At 47.6% G+C, this 22,487-nt stretch overlaps 1 protein-coding gene across 1 annotated transcript in view; it reads right to left on the reverse strand.

Annotated features, from left to right (window-relative positions):
- The window catches only part of LOC138642333 (SCO-spondin-like), a 410,056-nt gene that overhangs the window by 143,207 nt on the left and 244,362 nt on the right, over nt 1-22,487 (reverse strand). The window contains exons 62-66 of the mRNA XM_069730432.1: nt 16,756-16,887; nt 14,760-14,902; nt 14,361-14,455; nt 4,975-5,024; nt 4,699-4,866 (exon numbers count right to left, since the gene is read on the reverse strand). Coding sequence (XP_069586533.1) covers nt 4,699-4,866; nt 4,975-5,024; nt 14,361-14,455; nt 14,760-14,902; nt 16,756-16,887 — 588 coding nt within the window. The remainder of the gene's footprint in view (nt 1-4,698; nt 4,867-4,974; nt 5,025-14,360; nt 14,456-14,759; nt 14,903-16,755; nt 16,888-22,487) is intronic.

The raw sequence follows: 22,487 nt of genomic DNA on the forward strand, positions 1-22,487 counted from the left end.
AGTACTCACTCAGTGGAATGAATCTGCGCTGGCAGCTTTGTTCAGAAAGGGTCTCTCTGAGGCTCTTAAGGATGTCATGGTGGGATTTCCTATGCCTGCTGGTTTGAATGAGTCTTTGTCTTTAGCCATTCAGATCGGTAGACGCTTGCGCGAGCGTAAATCTGTGCACCATTTGGCGGTACTGCCTGAGGTTAAACCTGAGCCTATGCAGTGCGATAGGACTATGACTAGAGTTGAACGGCAGGAATACAGACGTCTGAATGGGCTGTGTTTCTACTGTGGTGATTCCACTCATGCTATTTCTGATTGTCCTAAGCGCACTAAGCGGTCCGCTAGGTCTGCCGTCATTGGTACTGTACAGTCCAAATTCCTTCTCTTTGTCTTTCTCTGCTCTTTGTCGTCGTTTTCTGTCATGGCGTTTGTGGATTCGGGCGCTGCCCTAAATCTGATGGATTTGGATTATGCTAAACGTTGTGGGTTTTTCTTGGAGCCTTTGCGGTGTCCTATTCCATTGAGAGGAATTGATGCTACACCTTTGGCCAAGAATAAACCTCAGTACTGGGCCCAGCTGACCATGTGCATGGCTCCTGCACATCAGGAAGTTATTCGCTTTCTGGTGTTGCATAATCTGCATGATGTGGTCGTGTTGGGGTTGCCATGGCTACAAACCCATAATCCAGTATTGGATTGGAATTCCATGTCGGTATCCAGCTGGGGTTGTCAGGGGGTACATGGTGATGTTCCATTTTTGTCGATTTCGTCATCCACCCCTTCTGAGGTCCCAGAGTTCTTGTCTGATTATCAGGATGTATTTGAAGAGCCCAAGTCCGATGCTCTACCTCCGCATAGGGATTGTGATTGTGCTATCAATTTGATTCCTGGTAGTAAATTCCCTAAAGGTCGATTATTTAATTTATCCGTGCCCGAACACGCCGCTATGCGCAGTTATGTGAAGGAATCCCTAGAGAAGGGACATATTCGCCCATCGTCATCACCACTGGGAGCAGGGTTCTTCTTTGTAGCTAAGAAGGATGGTTCGCTGAGACCGTGTATTGATTACCGCCTTCTTAATAAGATCACTGTTAAATTTCAGTATCCCTTGCCATTGTTATCTGACTTGTTTGCTCGGATTAAGGGGGCTAGTTGGTTCACTAAGATAGATCTTCGTGGTGCGTATAATCTGGTGAGAATCAGGCAAGGAGATGAATGGAAAACTGCATTCAATACGCCCGAGGGTCATTTTGAGTATCTAGTGATGCCGTTCGGACTTGCCAATGCTCCATCAGTGTTTCAATCCTTTATGCATGACATCTTCCGTGAGTACCTGGATAAATTCCTGATTGTTTACTTGGATGACATTTTGATCTTCTCAGATGATTGGGAGTCTCATGTGAAGCAGGTCAGAATGGTTTTTCAGGTCCTGCGTGCTAACACTTTGTTTGTGAAGGGATCAAAGTGTCTCTTCGGTGTGCAGAAAGTTTCATTTTTGGGATTCATCTTTTCCCCTTCTACTATCGAGATGGATCCAGTTAAGGTCCAAGCCATCCAGGATTGGATTCAGCCGACATCTCTGAAAAGTCTGCAAAAGTTCCTGGGCTTTGCTAATTTTTATCGTCGCTTCATCTGTAATTTTTCTAGCATTGCCAAACCATTGACCGATTTGACCAAGAAGGGTGCTGATTTGGTCAATTGGTCTTCTGCTGCTGTGGAAGCTTTTCAGGAGTTGAAGCGTCGTTTTTGTTCTGCCCCTGTGTTGTGTCAGCCAGATGTTTCTCTTCCGTTCCAGGTCGAGGTTGATGCTTCTGAGATTGGAGCAGGGGCGGTTTTGTCACAGAGAGGTTCTGATTGCTCAGTGATGAAACCATGTGCTTTCTTTTCCAGGAAGTTTTCGCCCGCTGAGCGTAATTATGATGTGGGCAACCGAGAGTTGCTGGCCATGAAGTGGGCATTCGAGGAGTGGCGTCATTGGCTTGAAGGAGCTAAGCATCGCGTGGTGGTATTGACTGATCATAAGAACTTGACTTATCTCGAGTCTGCCAAGCGCTTGAATCCTAGACAGGCCCGTTGGTCGTTATTTTTTGCCCGCTTCGACTTTGTGATTTCGTACCTTCCGGGCTCTAAAAATGTGAAGGCGGATGCTCTGTCTAGGAGTTTTGTGCCCGACTCTCCGGGTTTATCTGAGCCAGCGGGTATCCTCAAGGAAGGAGTCATTGTGTCTGCCATCTCCCCTGATTTGCGGCGGGTGCTGCAGAAATTTCAGGCGAATAAACCTGATCGTTGTCCAGCGGAGAAACTGTTCGTCCCTGATAGGTGGACTAATAAACTTATCTCTGAACTTCATTGTTCGGTGTTGGCTGGTCATCCTGGAATCTTTGGTACCAGAGAGTTAGTGGCTAGATCCTTTTGGTGGCCGTCTCTGTCACGGGATGTACGTACTTTTGTGCAGTCCTGTGGGATTTGTGCTAGGGCTAAGCCCTCCTGTTCTCGTGCCAGTGGGTTGCTTTTGCCCTTGCCGGTCCCAAAGAGGCCTTGGACACATATTTCGATGGATTTCATTTCTGACCTTCCCGTTTCTCAAAAGATGTCAGTCATTTGGGTGGTCTGTGATCGCTTTTCTAAAATGGTCCATCTGGTGCCCTTGGCTAAATTGCCTTCCTCCTCTGATTTGGTACCTTTGTTCTTTCAGCATGTGGTTCGGTTGCATGGCATTCCTGAGAATATTGTTTCTGACAGAGGTTCCCAGTTTGTTTCAAGGTTCTGGCGAGCCTTTTGTGGTAGGATGGGCATTGACCTATCCTTTTCCTCGGCTTTCCATCCTCAGACTAATGGCCAGACCGAACGAACCAATCAGACCTTGGAAACATATCTGAGATGTTTTGTTTCTGCAGACCAGGATGATTGGGTGTCCTTTTTGCCGTTGGCTGAGTTCGCCCTTAATAATCGGGCCAGCTCGGCTACCTTGGTTTCTCCATTTTTCTGCAATTCTGGGTTCCATCCTCGTTTCTCTTCAGGACAGGTTGAGTCTTCGGACTGTCCTGGTGTGGATTCTGTGGTGGACAGGTTGCAGCAGATCTGGACTCAGGTAGTGGACAATTTGACCTTGTCCCAGGAGAAGGCTCAACTTTTCGCTAATCGCAGACGCCGTGTGGGTCCCCGACTTCGTGTTGGGGATCTGGTTTGGTTATCTTCTCGTCATATTCCTATGAAGGTTTCCTCTCCTAAATTTAAACCTCGTTTTATTGGTCCGTATAGGATTTCTGAGGTTCTCAATCCTGTGTCTTTTCGTCTGACCCTCCCAGACTCCTTTTCCATACATAATGTATTCCATAGGTCATTGTTGCGGAGATACGTGGCACCTATGGTTCCATCTGTTGAGCCTCCTGCCCCGGTTTTGGTGGAGGGGGAATTGGAGTATATTGTGGAGAAGATTTTGGATTCTCGTGTTTCTAGACGGAAACTCCAGTATCTGGTTAAATGGAAGGGTTATGCTCAGGAAGATAATTCCTGGGTTTTTGCCTCTGATGTTCATGCTCCCGATCTTGTTCGTGCCTTTCATGCGGCTCATCCTGGTAGGCCTGGGGGCTCTGGTGAGGGTTCGGTGACCCCTCCTCAAGGGGGGGGTACTGTTGTGAATTCTGTGGCTGAATTCACTCCTGTGGTCACAAGTGGTACTGCAGCTTCTGAGCTTCCTTCCTCAGGTGTTCTGGTGAGCTCATTAGCTGCTTCGTTACTTAACTCCACCTGATGCTGCTATCCTTGCTCCTAGTCAATGTTCCAGTGTTGGATCTGAGCTTCTCCTGATTGTTCCTGTGACCTGCTGCTCTGTATAGCTAAGTGCTTTTTTGCTATTTTGTTGCCTTTTTTCTGTCCAGCTTGTCTTTTGTTTTGCTGGAAGCTCTGAGACGCAAAGGGTGTACCGCCGTGCCGTTAGTCCGGCACGGTGGGTCTTTTTTGCCCCCTTTGCGTGGGTTTTGCTTTAGGGTTTTTTGTAGACTGCAAAGTTCGCTTTACTGTCCTCGCTCTGTCTAAGAATATCGGGCCCCACTTTGCTGAATCTATTTCATCCCTACGTTTTGTCTTTTCATCTTACTCACAGTCATTATATGTGGGGGGCTGCCTTTTCCTTTGGGGTATTTCTCTGGGGGCAAGTCAGGCCTATTTTTCTATCTTCAGGCTAGCTAGTTTCTTAGGCTGTGCCGAGTTGCATAGGTAGTGGTTAGGCGCAATCCACAGCCACTTTTAGTTGTGTTTAGGATAGGATCAGGTGTGCAGTCTACAGAGTTTCCACGTCTCAGAGCTCGTTCTTTTGTTTTTGGGTATTTGTCAGATCACTGTGTGTGCTCTGATCGCTAGGCACACTGTGTCTCTGGATTGCCTTCATTACACCTTTCATTAGCAGACATAACAGGGCACACTGCTTGGGTCTTTCACTAGGTCGGAGCACGGCTCTTGTCTCTCACTAGGGGGTGCACAGCTTGGGTCTCACTAGGGGGCACACTGCTTGGGTCTTTCACTAGGTCGGAGCACGGCTCTTGTCTCTCACTAGGGGGCACACTGCTTGGGTCTTTCACTAGGTCGGAGCACGGCTCTTGTCTCTTACTAGGGGGCGCACAGCTTGGATCTCTGTACAACCTCTTTGTATCGGGTTGTGAGATGCTGCGTGTTCTTCATGGGTGGTAGACTGTTTCATGCCCTCACCTGGACAAGGATCCAGACTGCAGGGCTCCTCTTCCCGATCTGGACCTTCACATGGTAAGCCGGCACCAGAAGGAGAAAGCTCTGCGCAGAAGCGGTACCGGTTCTGGAATCCTCCCCCACACGATGCAGAACACTCGCTCCAGGGTGTCCACAGAGACCAGCGCAGACCTAGTAAAAAAAACAAGATAAAGAAGGACCACCGAGAACATCAACCACCGAGACCAGACTGAGAAGGCGTGGGGAACGGACTGCTGGAGTGTGGAGTCAGGTTCTTACCGTCACAGGTCACGTTCGAGCAGTTGGTGATCCGGCCCGATAGACAGGTGCTGCGGGGAAGAAGAGGATGGGGAGATTTATAACCCCATTCCTGAAAACATTGGGCCCTTTTGTAATATGTAATGGAAACACAAATGTGATGATCGGGAAACTTCTTTTTGTCTCTGCGAAGATCTGAGGCTGTGGGTTGTAATAATTACCTAGGCAGGTTATCGATGCAACTATTTTTATTCCTTACATCCATGGTTTTACAACGACTCCGGGTAGATGGCCAACATACAATGTCCTCAGTCCACAAGATCCCCTCCCCGGGGGACGGTAGTCCCACTGCCCCCATACCAGGCGATACTCACTGTCTCCCAACTTTTGGTTGGCCCAGAGATTTCATATCTCCTGCCAGTATAGCCTGTAGTCACAGTCCACACTCAACAGGTAACACAACCGAAGCACATGTGTCCAGCAGCAATAATCCTTAAGAAAGTTCCTGAAATCCAGATGAAAAATTGCCCACCAGTAGCACTTGTGTCCAGTCCAGCAGGCAACCGACCCCCTAACTCCACAGGCGATCAATCCATTCATGTGCTCCAGGACGTCATCTGTTGTGAATTCTGTGGCTGAATTCACTCCTGTGGTCACAAGTGGTACTGCAGCTTCTGAGCTTCCTCCCTCAGGTGTTCTGGTGAGCTCGTTAACTGCTTCATTACTTAACTCCGCCTGATGCTGCTATCCTTGCTCCTTGTCAATGTTTCAGTGTTGGATCTGAGCTTCTCCTGATTGTTCCTGTGATCTGCTGCTCTGTATAGCTTAGTGCCTTTTGCTTTTTTGTTGCTTTTTTTCTGTCCAGCTTGTCTTTTGTTTTGCTGGAAGCTCTGAGACGCAAAGGGTGTACCGCCGTGCCGTTAGTTCGGCACGGTGGGTTTTTTTTGCCCCCTTTGCGTGGTTTTGCTTTAGGGTTTTTTGTAGACTGCAAAGTTCGCTTTACTGTCCTCGCTCTGTCCTAGAATATCGGGCCCCACTTTGCTGAATCTATTTCATCCCTACGTTTTGTCTTTTCATCTTACTCACAGTCATTATATGTGGGGGGCTGCCTTTTCCTTTGGGGAATTTCTCTGGGGCAAGTCAGGCCTATTTTTCTATCTTCAGGCTAGCTAGTTTCTTAGGCTGTGCCGAGTTGCCTAGGTAGTTGTTAGGCGCAATCCACAGCCGCTTTTAGTTGTGTTTAGGATAGGATCAGGTGTGCAGTCTACAGAGTTTCCACGTCTCAGAGCTCGTTCTTGTATTTTTGGGTATTTGTCAGATCACTGTGTGCGCTCTGATCGCTAAGCACACTGTGTTTCTGGATTGCCTTCATAACACCTGTCATTAGCAAACATAACAGTCATCCTCAATCCTCTCCCTTCGAAGTTACTCTCCCCAACTCCCTGACTAAACATGTGGCTTCTTCCTCTCACCCACTAAACATTTCCCTTTAGCTCAAAGAATGAAGAATATTCCAGCAGTCCATCACCTGGGTTTGCATGTGAGACCCCTGTGGTGACGGCTCCCCTGGGTCTACAATCCCCATTCACACAATGGGCCTAGTTGCTGGAAAAAGAATGACTTGAAACCCATGAGATACTGAAGAGATTAATAGAATGATTGCTTTACATTTATGCAGCGCCCCAGAGTCCCGGTCGGTGCAGTAATGTTGTTCTTCCACCAGGGGGAGTGATGTTACGTCTGAAGGCAATGAAGGAGATCTTCTGTCCAGGTATCACAACCACAAAACACACTTCACACTCCAATCCGCCAGGGGGAGCCATGCTTCTATCTACTAGGGCACTCCTCACACTTAGGTAAAACTGGTGGGTTGGTTAGGAAGTTAGACAGAAGCTGACTGGAGGGAGTAGGAGATAGTCAGTGAGTCCCGACCGAGTTTGGCAGAGGCTGGTTGGAGTGGGTTCCAGCCAGCTCCAGACTGCGGCCTGCGGAAGACGAGGGTACACGGAGCTGCACCTGCATCCCATGCGGCAGCATCCCAAGAAAGAGACGTTGAAAGGAATTGTGTTGCAGTGAGTGAGAAGCAAAGTCATAGCAACAGGAGAGGAACGTCAGCGGGAGACCAGCTAGAAGCAGGCTGCCTCCTTCTGAAGCACAGTACCGGTAGCCAGAACACCGAGGGAGTAAGGATCTCTATTCCGTTACTTCAGAGACTGGCAGGACAGTTGATTCCACGTTGGCTGCCCGACCATATACCCAGGAGGCACGGTGGCAATTTGTGGGGGCCGGGGCGTCTCTAGGGTCCCTATAAAAAGCCTCAGGCCACCAGTCATACGGGTTTGTCCTATCGGTCAGGGTGGACAGAGAGAGAAAGAGACTTAACATCTGCAATAGTTGTGAGGACCTTACCGAGTTGCTCAGCAGGGAGGTACTACAATGCCCAGGTGCTAGAGGAAGGCTATTGAATTCCACCTGGATAAGGGGACTCTGGATTTGCCTTCAGACCGGCCAGACCCTGCCTGCCCTGTGGTCCCTACCCTGGACTGCGGATGCTGAAGCCTTCAGTAAAGGTAAAGAGACTGCAACCTTGTGTCCTCGTTCTTCACTGCACCTTACATCATCCACCATCCACTATCTACATTCTGGGAAGCCCTGGGGACATACTTCACCTGTGGGAAGGTATTCCATCTAGCTGCTATAATATCACCCCAGTGAACCCCTAAGCAGCGTCGGTCACCCTGACCGAATACCACAGGTGGCGTCACGAACATTATCCTTTTAAAGACCTTTCCCCCACAAATTACAGCGGACGTTCCCCTAGGGCCACGAACCGGGCCAGCCACCGTGACATCTCCACTGAGTACAGAAAAAGGGCCCGGATCCGAGTAACCCCCAGCCCTTGGGGGCGCCGCATTTACCTTTAGTAATCATCTGTCTGGCCTTAGGTATACATAAGATCCAGCCTGCTCGTCTTCCTCTGCTTACTGTCACTGAATGAAAATATTGATTTCTGAGGCTAAACTGACGAGGAAGCAAATCTCTAATAAAACACAATAATATCGATATGACTGGTGCTCCGTGATGGAAAAAGTCTGCCTCCCTTAGAGCCGTGGACTTCACTCTACATCCGTTGGTCCAATAGTCTTTACAACAAGGTCAGCTCCTCACAGTCTCCATATTTTATCACACAAAAGAGATTGGATGTTGGACATTTCTCCATATTCATTTGGTTAATTACATCAATTAGAAATTGATGGCAGTGACAAAATCTCAGAAGAGTCGCTTCTGGGCCGTGTCCCCCATTGTGCCCAGACTGTGTACACCACTGTGCTCGTGCTATGTTCCCATTTTGTGCCCAGGCCATGTCCATCATCGTGCAGAATCCACTCTTCTTACACCTGTCTGTAGACGTCAGGAAAGTGGGAGGCAATCACTGGAGTTTTGGGAGCAGAACGTTGTACCTTTCTTGTCTGATGTCGGATTCTCACTGCTCCTCAGTTCCAGGTCTTTGCCATATTTTTTCCTTTCTTAAAGCAAGAAATGTTTTCTATTGGTGGAAGGATCATACTGCTGGCAGCCAGTTCATCCCTCGGACTATTCTTCCTTGGAGCCGTACTACTGTCATGAAGACGGTCCCTCTCCTCGATAACAAGTTGGACATTCCCTCTCCTCGATAACAAGCTGGACGGTCCCGCTCCTCGATAACAAGCTGGACGGTCCCGCTCCTCGATAACAAGCTGGACGGTCCCTCTCCTGTATAACAAGCTGGATGGTCCCTCTCATTGATAACAAGATGGACGTTCCCTCTCTTCAATAACAAGTTGGGTGGTCTTTTTTCTCGATGACTAGCTGGACGGTCCTTCTTCTTCTGACTCCACAGGATACGGTGTACAGGGTTTCCATAAAAAAATTAACATTTTGATTCATCTGACCACAGAACAGTTTTCCACTGTGCCTCCTTCCATTGTAATTGAACTTTGGAAAAAAACAAAAAGCACCGAGCGCACTACTATAATATATAAATATAACTATAAATCCAACCTGGGGTGCAAAGGTGGCCAGCATAATATGGCAAAAGAGAAAAGAAAAGAGAGCCACCATGTACATGCATACCACGGGCATAAAAGACAAAAAATGAGTCACATATGAAAACACACCACAAACAAAATCTTTAAAACATAATTAAAACAATACAACATGAGAAAACTTGGTACATCTCCATATCATTGCATATAACATTTGAATAGATCATTATACACCTGCACAAAAACATAGATATAAGCCTACCCCCTTGCTCATGGGACTATAACAATTGCATATATAGACCGCCCGTAACCACCAGGCTGGTAGAAAAACATCCCAAAGAGGCGAAAAATAACCTGGCTGCAGTTCAGGATAATGACCCACCTAGGAACCACAGGTGGATAAATTTGGAGAATACCTCACAAGAGCAAGTCAGGCACCGGCAGAAATGTGCAGTGTTTAGGTTTGGAGTATTACACCGCCCATGATCAAACCACAAAAAGTAACATTACCAAAGGGAGTAACAGGGGACAAAAGTCCACATGTGCAGGCAGGCAGAAACCAAGAGACGCGACCCCACGCGTATCGCCCTCCAAACAGGGCTTCGTCCCCTGAAACCGACTACAAACTAAAATGTGTCTATGCAAACGAACAGAGCATGCGAAACAAGTAAGGAGAATTGGAGCTATTGACACAGCATGAGCGATAAGGTGTCATAAGCATCACTGAAACTTGGTGGGATGAAACATATGATTGGAATACAAACCTTGAAGGCTACAACTTATTTATTAGAAACAGGATTAACAAAAGAATTAGAGGTGTTGCATTGTATGTTAGGAAAGCGTATATCCCCACTGAGATCCAAGCTTCAGAGACTGGTAGCTCTGCATAAACAGTTTGGGTATGAATACAAGGAGAGAAAAACAGAAAGGACACCACTGTAGGTGTTTACTATAGGTCACCTGGACAGACTGAAGATATGGATGAACTCTTTTTACATCAGAAGTCTCTGTTCTCAAAAAAGCACGACAGCGGTCATGGAAGATTTTAACTATTCAGATATTTGTTAAGACTCTCTCTTTCAGGCAAAAGTATTGGGTCCAGAAAATTCTTACCATCTCTTGCTGACAACTTTATCTTTCAAAAGGTAGAAGAGAGCACAAGAGGATCTGCCATCTTGGACCTAATTGTTACCAACAGGGAGGAAATTGTTGAGGATCCCTCAAGATGGCTGGACCATCATTGTTAATTAACACCTATACTTTATTTCTCCCTACCTCAGTGTAGATTGTAAGCTGTTACGAGCAGGGGCGTCATTATTTTCACTTTAATTATTGTAGTATCTTTAACGAAGTTACTTATGACTGTTGTATATGAACCTCTGCATTGTAAAGCGCTGCCGAATATGTTGGAGCTATATAAATAAAGATTATTATTATTATTTTTGAGGAAGTAAAGGTGGCTGGGAATTTAGGAGGCAGCGATCATGCTATCCTCGAATTTTGGATTACAAGAGGACTCAGACTTTAAGATCGGACTTCAGAAAGACAGATTTTAATGGACTCAGAAAGAGGATAGGAAAGGTCCAATGGCTGGATGTTCTAACGCACAGAAATGTCCAAGAATGACGAGAGATTTTACTAACTGAAATTCTCACTGCACAATCAGTAATAATCCCGAAAAGAAGGAAGAATTGGAAGCATTTAAAGAGACCAGGATGGATGAACACAGAACTTATCACTTGTTAAATTGAAAAAAGAAATGTATATCAAATGGAAAGAGGGGGGCACATCTAAAAAAGAATATAATGCTGTCTGATGAATGCAGGGCAAGAGTTAGAAGAGCTAAAGCCAGTAATGAAGTGAGGCTGGCAAGGGAGACTAAAAGCAGTAAAAAAGGATTTGGAGGGTCTGTCAAAAGCAAAAGAAAAGTCAAAGATGCTATAGGATTTTTACAGGATGAAAAGGATGAAGTGGTCAAAAATGATGTTGAGAAGCCAAACTTTTACATTCCTATTTTGCATCTGTGTTCTCTAAGAAAGCAAATGTAACATCAACTGATTTTCACGGTGCCATCGAAGGAATAAAAGAATCCACTCTATCTGTAGGCACAGAGATAGTGAGGGAACACTTAATTAATTAACATGAATTTACATCCTGGTCCAGATGAATTATATCCTAGGGTACTGAAAGAGTTAGCAGGCGCCATGAAATTACAGGCCAGTGAGCCTTACTTCTGTACCAGGAAAGATCTGTGAACAGATTATTAAACAGCATTGTAGTGAAATATGTATAGGTATAAATGTGTGACTAGCAGTAATTTAACATCTGTCCTGAGCCTGCAGGTCTCACAGGGGGCACAGCATATGCTATCGTGAGAAAGCAGTTTCCTGTCTCCAATCTCGCCAGGGGGTCTGGCTAAGAACAAGGAAGCGGAAACGTTTCACACCTTCTGGCTCTTTTGAAGAGAGATGTCAATTACAGCTTGACACTATCTATCTATGAGAAATGTTATACAATATTCATTGGTGGAGTGGCCATGGTCCAGTCACAAACCAGCAATTATAATATTAACCTGAGAAATTTCTTCTAGAAATTCGACCTCCAGGTTGACTCTATTAGGCCAACACACAAAAAAAGATATTCGCATGTGGAGGCAGCTTGGAAGCTGATGTCATCCATTCCATAGTTCTCCCTCCCCCAGGGACAGAGAATCAGAATGCGATATCTTAATAATAATGGATATAATTAATGATCCCACAGTTATTTCCTTTCTTGATTTGAAACTACAGGGTAAACCTGCTGAGATTATTTCCACCCAGACGCTCTCCAAACCTTTCGCAGCTAACACCATGCAGCCCGTAGTCCTCCTGAAGATACCATTAGATCAGTGCCGCTGGGTAGGATTGCAGGGATGTTTGTAAACTGGAGGCAGAATTAACTCTTTCATCACAAAGATTAAAAAAGAGAAAATATCCAAACGGGACCCTGAGGAGAGCGCGCAATATAGTGTCCAATAAGAATCGTGATGAATTGATTACTCCTTCATCGCAGAGCAAGAAAGTAGATCGTCAATTCCAGAGAAACCCTTGTGTGTCTCCAGTACAGTCCTCAATTGTATAAAATTAAGGATATTATTAATAGATTTGGCCCGTTCTTCATGAAGATTAATTTTTGAGCACAATGTTACAATCTGGTTACAATATAGCAGCTAGAAGAGCACCAACCATTGGGAATATCGCTCCCCAGTTTGGACCTCTCGTCTGACAATGGCTCAGTGCAGGGGATTTGTTAAATGTAATAGGACTGTAAAACTTGCAAACATTCTGCCACCATTAAGACTTTCAATAATCATCATAACACACAAAAATGTAAAATTAATAAGTTTATTAATGGTGATTGCAATCATGTTGTCTATAAAATTGATTGTACTTTGCGCAATACATCTTATATAGGTCGCACGACTCGTAAATTAAAACGTCGGATTCCGGAACATTTACGGGATATTGGTGATGATTCTAATGGTATATGCAATGTTTCTTCAGCAGGCACCGCGTGGTGGAGATAGGCAGCATCGTCTGCTCAATCGGGAGGAGTAGTGAGCTTGGATCGCCCCCGTGGGCAAGGGGTACTCGGTACTGGGTCCTTCGGTTCTCAAGGGGGATGTCATGGTGGATGACCCGGTCCGTGGCCCTCAGGACGTCCGTATATAAAGGGAAAGGTCTTTAAAGGGATAATGTTTGTGACGCCACCTGTGGTATTCGGTCAGGGTGACCGACGCTGCTGTGGGGTCCGCTGGGGTGATGTGATGGCAGCTAGATGGTATACCTTCCCACAGTTGAAGTGTGTCCCCAGGGCTTCCCAGTGTGTAGATGGTGGATGGTGAGAGGCGCAGTGAAGAACGAGGACACAAGGTTGCAGTCTCTTTACCTTTACTGAAGACTTCAGCATCCACAGTACAGAGCACCAGGTCACAGGGCAGGCAGAGTCCGGCCGGTCTGAAGGCAAATCCAGAGTCCCCTTATCCAGGTAGAAATCAGTAGCCTTCCTCTAGCACCTGAATGTTGTAGTACCTTACTGCTAAGCCTCTCATAAGGTCCTCACAACTGTTGTATATGTTACGTCTTTCTCTCTATCCCCCAGATAGGATAGGACAAACCCGTATGACCGGTGGCATGAGGCTTTTTACAGGGACTCTATCATGCCCCGGCCACTTGTGGGTGCCATCTTGCCTCCTGGGTATAAGGCGGGCAGGTAACGTGGAATTAGCTGTCCTGCCGGTCTCTGGAGCAAGGCATAAAGGACTGTTGCTCCCTCGGTGTTCCGGCTACCGGGACCTTGCGCCTCAGAAGGAGGCAGCCTGTGTAGGGCAGAACTCCTCCTGCTATTCACTCCTTTGCTACGACTTCTTCACCCTCTCTACAATACAGTTCTCTTTCTGTGTCTCTTTCTAGAAGCTGCCGCACTCAGGGCAGGCGCAGCTCTGTGTCCTTCTGTCTCAGCCTCTGACAGGATCCCACCCCAGGCGCTGGGCCTCTCTGACCTTTCCCGGTGCACTGCAGTACTTTGCTTGCCCTCAACAGGACAGATCAGTACGCCTGTGCCGGAGCCGCAGCATGAAGAGAAGAAGAGGACGTCATCGTAAGAAGATAAGAGACCCCGGATCGCAGCGGACCGCCCCTGGGTGAGTATAATTTAATCTTTTTTTGTCATCTTTCAGGATACATCGGGGGCTTTACAGAATGGAATGCATTACAGAATGCTGGAGATAAGCCCCTGATGCCGGTGGGCTTAGCTCACCTTCGATTTTGGGGGTGACAGGTCCCCTTTAATCAGGAACAAGTTCCAACAGTGTCTGGAGCTCTAACATTATTCATTTATTTTTTTGTGTCTTAAATCACTCCGCATAGCACAATTATTTTTGCACTTTTACTAATTGGTGCTATTTTGGCAATAATCCCTGTATACTTGTTTTAAAGGCACATCTATATATCATGTTATAATGGGCTTTAGGTGATAGCTATTCTCTCCAGACTTCAGTGCTTGTTATTTGTCCAGTGTTTGGCTTTTTCCATTTCTGCGTGGTTTGTCTCCATCTCCTCTCTTTTTTTTATGAAGTGTTTTTTATTATAAATTTAAATAAAGATTATGTCATTCTATGATTCCTGTCTGGAGGACCTTTGTTCTTTGTTCTCACGGTCCTCCATGTTTAATTATTGGGGCATCTGGTTCTAATATTCTCGGATTCCATGATTCTATCTACCCAGTGACATCTCCCCAACCAGTGAATGTGACAACGATTCCCCCAATGACACTTTCCCCAGATCTCCCTCTTTTTTAGTGACATGATTACAGCAGCGCTCCATGCCGGGTGTGACCACTCACCAGTTATTACAGTCTCGCTGTACCAGGTCTCCAGGATCATACAACGCTCCATCATTAGTGCATGGACAATCAGTGGGGGGGATGCAACGATTACTCTGTGAGACAAGGGTCATGTATTACTAGAGAGCACGGATTTCACATCACATGTTGCCTGACCGCTCCAATGATGCAGCAGAACTATGAGTACAGCTCTGGATGGGACTGGAATATAAATCATGATCCACTGACTGTAAATCCCATCTACATCTACTGATGTATAGATCTATAGAGTGGCTGTCATGTGTAGATATTGATGTGGATGGAGTCTTCATGCCAACACTGCACCTGGGGGGCCCTGATACTTTACACAGAAGATGACAACAGGACCATGGTCCCCCTCCACGCATGATGACTACTCACTAGTAGGACTTTCTCGCCCTGGCAGTAACAACCTGGCTGACACATCCTGTTGGGGCCTCCGGTATCCAGGTCAGCACAGGATGAGGGTCCCTCAGCACATTCCTTCCAAACTTTATCATCAGAGCAGATTCCGGGTGCCTCACCTGTAAGGAGAAGATCACTTAAGAGAATATCTACACCTCAAAAACATCTCCAGAGTGTGTCATTTATCACCCCGAATACTGCCGACTGCCAATACACCAATGCATCCACACTGGGTTAGTCTGAGAACTTCCTCCATCTCAGGCCATCCACGTCAGAATACAACATAAACTTACCACGCTCACCCAAAAAGCTTTCCACAATGCTTCATCACCCTATATCTAACATAGTAACATAGTAACATAGTTAGTAAGGCCGAAAAAAGACATTTGTCCATCCAGTTCAGCCTATATTCCATATCTCTACCTCATCACCATATCTGTCCCCTTCACAGGGCAGCACTACTCTGCCCTATATCTCCTCATCTCTATCTACCACCCCATCCGTCCTCTCCACAGTACTGCACCACCCTACATCTCCTCCTCATCTGTCTACCACCCCATCCGTCTGCTCCACAGTGCTGCACTGCCCTACATCTCCTCATCTCTATCTACCACCCCAACCGTCCTCTCCACAGTGCTGCACTGCCCTACATCTCCTCATCTCTATCTACCACCCCATCCGTCCTCTCCACAGTGCTGCACCGCTCTACATCTCCTCCTCATCTCTATCTACCACCTACCTGTCCTCTCCACAGTGCTGCACCGCCCTACATCTCCTCCTCATCTCTGTCTACCACCCCATCTGTCCTCTCCACAGTGCTGCACTGCCCTACATCTCCTCCTCATCTCTGTCTACCACCTATCTGTCCTACCACCCCATCCGTCCTCTCCACAGTGCTGCACCACCCTACATCTCCTCCTCATCTCTATCTACCACCCCATCCATCCTTTCCACAGTGCTGCACCACCCTACATCTCCTCCTCATCTCTATCTACCACCTACCCATCCTTTCCACAGTGCTGCACCACCCTACATCTCCTCCTCATCTCTATCTACCACCCCATCCATCCTCTCCACAGTGCTGCACCACCCTACATCTCCTCCTCATCTCTATCTACCACCCCATCCATCCTTTCCACAGTGCTGCACCACCCTACATCTCCTCCTCATCTCTATCTACCACTCCCATCCATCCTCTCCACAGTGCTGCACCACCCTACATCTCCTCCTCATCTCTATCTACCACCCCATCCATCCTCTCCACAGTGCTGCACCACCCTACATCTCCTCCTCTTCTGTATCTACCACCCCATCCGTCCTCTCCACAGTGCTGTACCACCCTACATCTCCTCCTCTTCTCTATCTACCACCCCATCCGTCCTCTCCACAGTGCTGCACCAGCCTACATCTCCTCATCTCTATCTACCACACCATCCGTCCGCTCCATAGTGCTGAACTGCCATACATCTCATCTCTATCTACGACCCCATCCGTCCACTCCATAGTGCTGCACCACCCTACATCTCCTCCTCATCTCCATCTACCACCCAACCCATCCTCTCCATTGCTGCACTGCCCTACATCTCCTCCTCATCTCCATCTACCACCCTACCCATCCTCTCCATTGCTGCACCGCCCTACATCTTGTCCTTATCTGTCTACCACCCTACCCATCCTCTCCATTGCTGAACCGTCCTACATCTCCTCCTCATCTCTAACTATCACCTACCCTGCCTCTCCACAGTCCTGCACCAGTTGTCTGGAATGCCGAAACCCAGAGAGTTGCCTAAAAACATCTATCTTTAGAAAGGCCTATCACTGATTTTACTAGGATACAGAAGACCTATTTGGAGATGTCTCCAGTGAGATTATCTGGAGATGACTGGTGACATCAAGGGAGAAGAGATCATTTCCAGGCAGAGAGGAGATGCAAAGTCTCGGATGAGGCGTGATATAGTAAGAGGTCTCTCACCTGAGCACGGCATGAAGTTACAGGTGGAGAACTCAATCCCGCGCAGCACAATGCTGACCCGGCTGCGATTCCTATATCCTCCCCCGCAGGGTACAGAACATTCTGACCATGGACCCCAGTCCCCAGCTGCACCTAGAGAAAGAGTACACATTCCAAAATATCAAAGGAAAAAGGTCAAATCCTAGCTTGCAGGATATTACCAGAGAGCTTCCCATCATGGTGCCAGCCAGAACGACTAAAGGTCCAAGATGTTCCCAATGGCTATTTCATAGCGCCATATGGTGTCTACAGCATAGTGCTATAAAATCTCTATATTATAGCGCCACAAAGGGCCTATATAATGGTGCTTAGTGCTATACAGTAAACATGTTATAACGGTACCACATGGCACATGCACAGAGCACAAATATAAACCCAATGTTTTTCTTTTTCCCTCATTTTTCATGAGCTGAACTCAAAGATCTAAGACTTTTTCTCTGGACACATTTCTCTCCAATATTGATCACAATGTGTCTAGATCTGTGTTAGTGAGATCTCCTCCTCTGCCGCGATCATCATCCACCTCACAATGCGGCAGATCCAGATGCTGATTACACACGATTATTGCACAGGGGCCTTAGGCTGCCACAATAAAGGGACTCTAACGTGTGTAGTGTTACTGGAGCTCCCGCTGGGCCTAGGGGTACTCGGTACCGGGTCCGGTCGTCATTAAAGTGGTGGTCACGGTGGCAGCGACCCAGTCCGTGGCCCTGGGAGTCCAAATAAAAGGAAATGTCTTTAAAGGGGATTTTAGCAATAAGAAAGTTCGTGACGCCACCTGTGGTATTCGGTCAGGGGTGACAGGCGCTGATTAAAGGGGTCCTCTGGGGAGTGATGGCACTGCAGCAAGGATGGTATGGCTTCCCAGAGGTGACGCTGGGTCCCCAGGGCTCCCGATGTATTTGGCAAAGATAGTGTAGTGCCAGAAATAATCAGAGGACACAAGGTTGCAGTCCTTTACCTGGTTTACTGATGGTTATGGCCACAGTCCAGGGTACCAGCAACCGGTGACAGTGGAGTCCAGGCAGCCTGGAAACGAGTGAATTCTCTTTGCCAGGTCAGATTGGGAGCCTTCCACAATGCGCTCTATAATAGTCCCTTGCTGCCTACGGCTTCTTTCAAGGTCCTCTCTCACTCTCTGTCCTGAGACCGTTCCTGCATGTAGGCAACACAAGCCGTTTTATAGGGGTCTCTAACCACGGTGACTCTGGGCTCTGTATGTTGCTGTACCTCAGGTTGTAAATGTGGGCAGACGACTTATAATTTCCTGTACTCCGTTTCTGCTATGGGACATGCAGTTCCACACAGCCTCGGGCTCCCAGTGCCCAGTTTCTGCGCTTCATCTTAGAAGGAGCCAAGTCACAACTCTCCTCTAGCTCCTCACTTCTCCTGTGCTCCTTCCTCCTTCACTGTCTGCTACTGACTGACTAACTCCTCCAAGCCAGAATATATATCTAGGGAAGCTCCCCTGAAACCGGGTCTAGAGCTCCCTCTTCTGGCCTGGAGTCAGAAAGTGTTGCATGTACAGCTTATCTGTCAAAGGGATTCTCCTCATTTCCAGGCATGGCATCACCCTCCCAGAGAGGAAGGCAATACCAATTTGGTACCTGAACTCCTGGGGTGCCACATTACAGTATTGTGGTGCAGGAGTGGGGGGGTCAGAAAACTGGTCAGTATCTTGTGTGACCACCATTTGCCTCCCACAATGCAGCACTTCCCCTTCGCATAGAATTGATCAGGTTGGTGATTGTGGCCGGTGGATTGTTGGTCATCTACAATGTGCGAAGTTGCTGGATATTGGCAGAAACCTGAACACACTGTAGTATACGCCGATCCAGAGCATAAACCACGCTCAATGGTGACATGTCCGGGGAGTGTGCTGCCGTGCAAGACCTGGGATACTTCCAGCTTCCAGGAATTGTGTACAGATCTTGCTGCAACATGGGACCATGCAATATCATGCTGCAACATGGGTCCATGCATTATCCTGCTGCAACATGGGTCCTTGCATTATCCTGCTGCAATAAAAGGTGATGGTTGTGGATGAATGGCAAAAAATGGCCTCAGGATCTTGTCAAGGTATATTTGTGCATTCACAATGGCATCAATAAAATGCACCTGTGTGTGACGCTAGTCAATACCCACGGACAGGCCATGAGTCAATGAAGTCAGACGTTTCAGGGTCAAAACCAAAAGAGTAAACCAAGGAAAAATTTCCCCTGGCTCACTCTCCACATTCAATCCCATCACAGAAGAAGAAGTCTCCAAGCTCCTCTCTTCTTCTTGTCCTACTACATGCACCACTGACCCCCTTCCCTCACATCTCCTCCAGTCGCTCTCTCCTGTCGTCACTACTCACCTAACTACAATCTTCAATCTGTCCCTCTCAAAGGGCATTTTCCCCTCCTCCTTCACTCTTCATTACTCCATTATTGAAGAAACCCGCCCTCGACCCATCCCGCACAAACAATTAGACCAGTCTCCAATCTCCCCTTTATCTCTAAACTCTTGGAGCGCCTAGTCTGCTCCCGCCTTACCCGATACCTCTCCAATCATTCCCTTCTAGACCCTTCACAGTCCGGCTTCCTCCCCCTACATTCGACAGAAACTGCACTCATCAAAGTGACTAACGACCTTCTGACAGCACAATGCTCATTTTTCTCAACCTTTCTGCAGCTTTCGACACTGTTGACCACCCTCTCCTACTCTCTAGGCTCCAGTCACTAGGCATTAAGGACACTGTTCTCTCCTGGTTCTCCTCCTATCTTTCTGACCGTTCCTTCAGTGTTCTGTTCTCCGGCTCCACCTCATCTCCTCTTCCTCTCACTGTCGGGGTACCTCAGGGATCAGTTCTTGGCCCCCTTCTCTTCTCCCTCTACACGGCCCCAAATGGACAGACCATCAGCAGATTTGGCTTTCAGTACCATCTTTATGCCGATGACACGCAACTATACACGTCATCCCCTGACCTTACCCCCGCTGTACTACAGAACACCACTGACTGACTGTCCGCAGTCTCCAACATCATGTCCGCTCTCTATCTGAAACTCAACCTCTCCAAAACTGAACTTCTTCTGCTCCAGCCATCTACTAACCTCCCTAAACCTGACATTTCCCTCTCCGTGGGTGGAACCATAATAACACCCCGGCAGCAGGCACGCTGTCTGGGTGTTATGTTTGACTCCGATCTCTCCTTCACCTTCCACATACAATCTCTTGCCCGCTCGTGCCGCTTACACCTAAAGAACATCTCTAGAATCCGCCCTTTTCTCACCATGGAAACAACAAAAACTCTCACTGTCGCCCTGATCCACTCCCGCCTGGATTACTGCAACGCTCTATTAATTGGCCTCCCCCTCACTCGACTTTCCCCTCTCCAGTCCATCCTTAATGCAGCAGCCAGGGTCGTCCATCTGGCTAATCGTTACGCGGACTCGTCCGCTCTTCGCCAGTCGTTACACTGGCTGCCCATTCATTATAGGATACAATTCAAAGTACTTGTTCTCACCCACAAAGCTCTCCACAGTGCGGCCCCCCTTACATCTCCTCCCTCATTTCTGTCTATCGGCCTAACCGATCACTGCGCTCTGCAAATTACTTTCGACTAACCTCTGCACTGATCCGTACCTCCCACTCCCGACTCCAAGACTTCTCCCGTGCTGCGCCAATCCTCTGGAATGCTCAACCCCAAGAAATTAGGACCATCCACAATTTGCATAGTTTTAGGCGCTCGCTCAAAAGAAGACGGACTCTCCACTCTACTCTCAAGATCGCATCTCACCACCTGTGCACTTGACCCACTCCCATCCCACTTCATCCCAAACCTCACCACAGTCTTCATCCCAACCCTAACCCATCTCTTTAACCTATCACTAACAACTGGCATTTTCCCCTCAAGCTTTAAACATGCCACAATCACACCTATCCTCAAAAAGCCCTCTCTTGACCCATCCTCTGTATCTAGCTATCGCCCTATATCACTTCTCCCCTTTGCCTCAAAACTACTGGAACAACATGTCCATACTGAACTGTCCTCCCATCTATCTTCCTGCTCCTTCTTCGACCGCTTTCAATCAGGCTTCCGGTCACACCACTCCACTGAAACTGCCCTAACTAAGGTCACCAATGACCTATTAACCGCCAAGAGCAAGCGACACTACTCTGTCCTCCTCCTCCTGGACCTGTCCTCTGCCTTTGACACAGTGGACCATTCCCTGCTGCTGCAGACCCTCTCATCCCTTGGCATCACAGAATTGGCCCTATCCTGGATCTCATCATACCTAACTGACCGTACATTCAGCGTCTCCCACTCACACACCACCTCCTCACCTCGCCCCCTGTCTGTCGGAGTCCCGCAAGGTTCAGTTCTAGGACCCCTGCTCTTCTCCATCTACACCTTTGGCCTGGGACAGCTCATAGAATCTCACGGCTTTCAGTATCATCTCTATGCTGACGACACACAGATCTACATCTCTGGACCAGATATCACCTCCCTACTAACCAGAATCCCTCAATGTCTGTCTGCTATTTCATCCTTCTTCTCCACTAGATTTCTAAAACTTAACATGGACAAAACAGAATTCATCATCTTTCCCCCATCTCACGCGATCTCCCCAACGAACCTATCCATTACAGTAAACGGCTGCCCACTCTCCCCAGTCCCACAAGCCCGCTGTCTTGGGGTAATCCTTGACACTGATCTCTCCTTTAAACCACATATCCAAACCCTTTCCACTTCCTGCCGCCTCCAACTCAAAAATATTTCACGGATCCGCACATTCCTAAACCAAGAATCTGCAAAAACCCTAGTCCATGCCCTCATCATCTCCCGCCTTGACTACTGTAACCTCCTGCTCTGTGGCCTCCCCTCTAACACTCTTGCACCCCTCCAATCTATTCTAAACTCTGCTGCCCGACTAATCCACCTGTCCCCCCGCTATTCCCCGGCCTCTCCCCTCTGTCAATCCCTGCACTGGCTCCCCATCACCCAGAGACTACAGTACAAAAGCCTAACCATGACATATAAAGCCATCCACAACCTGTCTCCTCCATACATCTGTGACCTCGTCTCCCGGTACTTTCCTGCACGCAACCTCCGATCCTCACAAGATCTTCTCTACTCCCCTATTATCTCCTCTTCCCACAATCGCATACAAGATTTCTCTCGTGCATCCCCCCTACTCTGGAATGCTCTACCACAACATATCAGACTCTCGCCTACCATCGAAACCTTCAAAAAGAACCTGAAGACCCACCTCTTCCGACAAGCCTACAACCTGCAGTAACCACCGATTGACCAAACCGCTGCACGGCCAGCTCTACCCTCACCTACTGTATCCTCACCCATCCCTTGTAGATTGTGAGCCCTCGCGGGCAGGGTCCTCTCTCCTCCGGTACCAGTTGTGACTTGTATTTTTCAAGATTATTGTACTTGTTTTATTATGTATACCCCTCCTCACATGTAAAGCGCCATGGAATAAATGGCGCTATAATAATAAATAATAATAATAATAATAATAAAACACATTTGTTCAGAGCGGCCTATCACGTTCACTAATCAAAGTCATTTTATGTTTGTGTGTGAGTAGCCCATTCACTGTCTCCATCTATCCCCCACCCCCTGAAGATGGCCGGACCCTCATTGTAAATACATCATTGTAAATACACACCTGTACTTTGTATCTCCCCCACCT

The sequence above is a fragment of the Ranitomeya imitator genome, chromosome 6 (genome assembly GCF_032444005.1).
Source record: "Ranitomeya imitator isolate aRanImi1 chromosome 6, aRanImi1.pri, whole genome shotgun sequence".
NCBI lineage: Eukaryota > Metazoa > Chordata > Amphibia > Anura > Dendrobatidae > Ranitomeya > Ranitomeya imitator.